This window comes from Ranitomeya imitator, chromosome 4 (assembly GCF_032444005.1).
Source record: "Ranitomeya imitator isolate aRanImi1 chromosome 4, aRanImi1.pri, whole genome shotgun sequence".
NCBI classification, from domain to species: Eukaryota; Metazoa; Chordata; class Amphibia; order Anura; family Dendrobatidae; genus Ranitomeya; species Ranitomeya imitator.
In genome coordinates, this window is record NC_091285.1 from 19858261 (window position 1) to 19861693 (window position 3433).

A 3433-nucleotide genomic window follows, 5' to 3' on the forward strand; every position below is an offset into this window, starting at 1 on the left:
TATTAACTGTTTTATGGATAGAATTGAGTGAATGAATGGAGAAATAAAATCAATCACTCCATTTTTATGCCATTTATCAATCATGCATGCTCACATTCCTTCTCTGGGGCCTCTATTTCTGCCCTTTTGCGTGCTGCATTGTCCTCCATTTCTGCCTTTTCGTGTGCTACGCTGTCTTCCATTTCTGCCTTCTCGTGTGCTACGCTGTCTTCCATTTCTGCCTTCTCGTGTGCTACGCTGTCTTCCATTTCTGCCTTCTCGTGTGCTACGCTGTCTTCCATTTCTGCCTTCTCGTGTGCTACGCTGTCTTCCATTTCTGCCTTCTCGTGTGCTACGCTGTCTTCCATTTCTGCCTTCTCGTGTGCTACGCTGTCTTCCATTTCTGCCTTCTCGTGTGCTACGCTGTCTTCCATTTCTGCCTTCTCACGTGCTGCGCTCATTTCCATTTCTGCTCTCTTGAACGCTGTGCTCGCTTCCATTTCTTCCTTCTTGCGCTCTGCTCCAGCTGCTTCCACTTCCACCTCTCTTTTCTTTTGCTTGTATCATAATAGCCTCAGCCTCTGCATGTGCTCTTATAAGTTGTTCAGTGAGTGTTGAAGGTTTTAAAGAGCATTATAGATGATCGTTTGGACTCCCTGGCAAACCCAGCAATGTAAGGCCTCTTTCACACTTCCGTCTTTTGTCTCACGTCGAAATCCGTCGAGTTTTGAAAAAACAGGATCCTGCAAATTTTTCTGCTGGATCTTGTTTTTTCCCATAGACGGATTAGCGACGGATTGTGACGGATGGCCTCTCGTTTCATCCGTCGTGCACTGGATCCGTCGGAAAACTGCGGTCCGTCGGGCGGAGAAAACGTTCAGAGGAACGTTTTTTGTGCATGTCGGAAAATCGCTCAGCGACTGGTCCTGCGCTGTCCGGATGGAAGCCTATGGACGCAGGATCCGTCACTGAGCATCACACACAGCAGCAACGTATCCTGTTTTTCCACTTGGAGCATGCCTGGAAAGATTTGAAGTCTGGGAAAAGTGCTTCATGGCAAGTTTATAGGCCCCTCGGGACATATGTTTAAAGCTGTGACCAACCCCTGCCAAAAAAAGATAACTAAATTTTGTTTACTGATGTTAAAAGAAAATTAAAGAGTTTCAAGTTGATGTTTGTTGTGTCAGTCATTGCATGGGAGCTTCTGGTGGTTGGTTCGGGTCTCGGCGGTCTACTTCTGAAAGCAGCTGAGTCAACCCCTCACACTTTATAGAAGTTGCAGACTGGCTTTACAGATGTATCTGGCAAAAGTCTTTTTTACTATTTTTACTCTATAACAAGGCTGCAAGTGTAGGGCACTGGACACAACTTTTCTACGCTGCCTGTATGAACCAAAACTTACACATATATCATCAGATAGCTGGAACTCGACTGCAGGAGGCACAAATGAAGATTCCAGAAGAAAGTTAATTTTCCAGCTGAATTATTGTCTAAGCTGCAAACACATGAGCTTCTAAGATGGCTGATAGACAGAAAATGAAGAAAAAGTGAAGGATGACTGACATCAAAGCAAGAGGGAGAGACAGGGAGAAAAGGACAAACTTCTAAAGAGAGGCAAACCTTATTGCATAGCAATAAAACAACACAATAATACAATACTGTCTGTATGTTTCCCAAATCATGGGGCATGATAGGGTTAGTGGCTTCAGGAAACACTACAAGATTTCAGGAGGCTTAGGTGGTAAATATATTTTATATCATAGAAGATCAGAAAAATGTTTACCATAAAATGTAGTTTAAAAACAGGTCATTTTCTGGTGCTCCTTTGTCTTTACGTTTTAATCCTCACCCAGCTATCTAAATAGCGTCCAAAAAAATGTTCCCCAAATACACATAACGCCGCATGAAGGGGCTCGGAGAAGGTGGCAGTGAAGGTGTGTAAGTGTCTGATGGGGTCACACAGCTCATAAAAGGACAACTGCCCGACCTCATAATCCAGACATATCCTGAATCTATTACTGGAGATCTTGTCAGGTAACCGGATCTCTTTACTGTCATGTATAACTGAGTACTGATACTTATATCTCCACAAACTCCAGGACTTGTTATTATTTCCAATGTATGATCTACCTCCCCTCCTCTCTATACTGGGATAACACATACCCACCCTCCAACCCCCTGATCTCCTGCTCTCCACATCCCAGTAATGGCGTCCTGAGGTAAATCCTCTCCTGCTCATCACCTGATAATCCTGGAATCTCTCTGCTGTTTCTGGACGATTTAGTTCCTCTTGTGTCCCTGATGCAGTTTTCAGGTCGTCTGATATAAGGAGATTATTAGCGGCTGTGGTTACATCCAGTAATATGTCTGCAGGATCCTCCACATAGATCCCCCTCCTTATACCTGATATTACCTCACATAATGTGTGTAATATGTGTGAGATCTCAGCCACATCCAGGTCATCTCCATCATGGGGCTGTTTATCATGTCCTCCTGTGTCCTCATCACCTCCCTCCTCCTCAGGATCACACAAGTCACCGGTGTCTGGTTCCTGTAAGACAGTCAGTGGATCCGTCATGTTACACAGCTCCTCAATGTGTCTCATCTTCCTGGACAGCTCGTCCTTCTTTATTTCCAGCTGATGGATCAGAGCAGACAGTGACAGTGACTCTTCCTTCTCCTGCCTGGAGATCTCACCCAGGACCTTCTTCTCCAGGTCGTCCACCCGTCTCCTGATGTCTGTACACAGGGCAGTGACTCTCTCGGCTTCACCAGCTGCTTTTTCTTGAGCTTTTATACTTCGCTCCTCCAGACTCCGACCCCTTTCCACAATCTCCTCTTTCTTTGTGGTCAGTTTCTGGAGAACAGTTCTTAGTTTTTTTTTCTTCTTCTTCCAGGCCTCATCCAGTGACTCCATTTTATGTCCTCTATGTTTCTCAATCAAAGTACAGGACACACAGATACAAGCCGCGTCCTCAGTGCAGTAATATTCCAGGATCTTCTTATGGACAGAACATTTCCTTTTCTCCAGAGAAGTGCTGGGATCAGATAAGACGTGTTCTGGTGATTTGCTGTGAACCCTCAGGTGTTTATCACACAGAGAAGCCTCACAGTGAAGACAGGATCTAACAGCAGGTACAGGAGAGTCCACACAGTAAGTGCAGCAGATCCCGGTGATCACCTCTTGTTCTTGCTGAGTAAACAGGAAACGTTCTGCGACATTATGGAGATTTATGTTCCTCATCAGTGCCGGCCGCTCCCGAAACTTTTCTCTGCATTCAGGACATGAATAAACTTCAGACCCGTCCTGTGTATCCAGCGCACGATCAATACAGACCCGGCAGAAGTTGTGTCCACATCTCAGCGTTACAGGGTCCTTAAAAATAGATAAACAGATGGAGCAGAGCAGCTCGTCTCCCAGAATAGCAGACGCCATGGCTGATGGAAGATATGA

The 3433-nt window shown here is 45.3% G+C and overlaps 1 protein-coding gene across 1 annotated transcript; it reads right to left on the reverse strand.

Moving 5' to 3' along the window:
* Positions 1–1426: 1426 nt before the first annotated feature.
* Positions 1427–3433, reverse strand: LOC138675215 (E3 ubiquitin/ISG15 ligase TRIM25-like). The gene has a single exon (XM_069763256.1). It carries the CDS (start codon positions 3413–3415, stop codon positions 1811–1813), a length of 1605 nt encoding a protein of 534 aa, XP_069619357.1. The 5' UTR covers positions 3416–3433; the 3' UTR covers positions 1427–1810.

Bases quoted from the DNA above. Each gene is read 5' to 3' on its own strand.
- LOC138675215 (XM_069763256.1), bottom strand. From the start codon at position 3,415: ATGGCGTCTGCTATTCTGGGAGACGAGCTGCTCTGCTCCATCTGTTTA.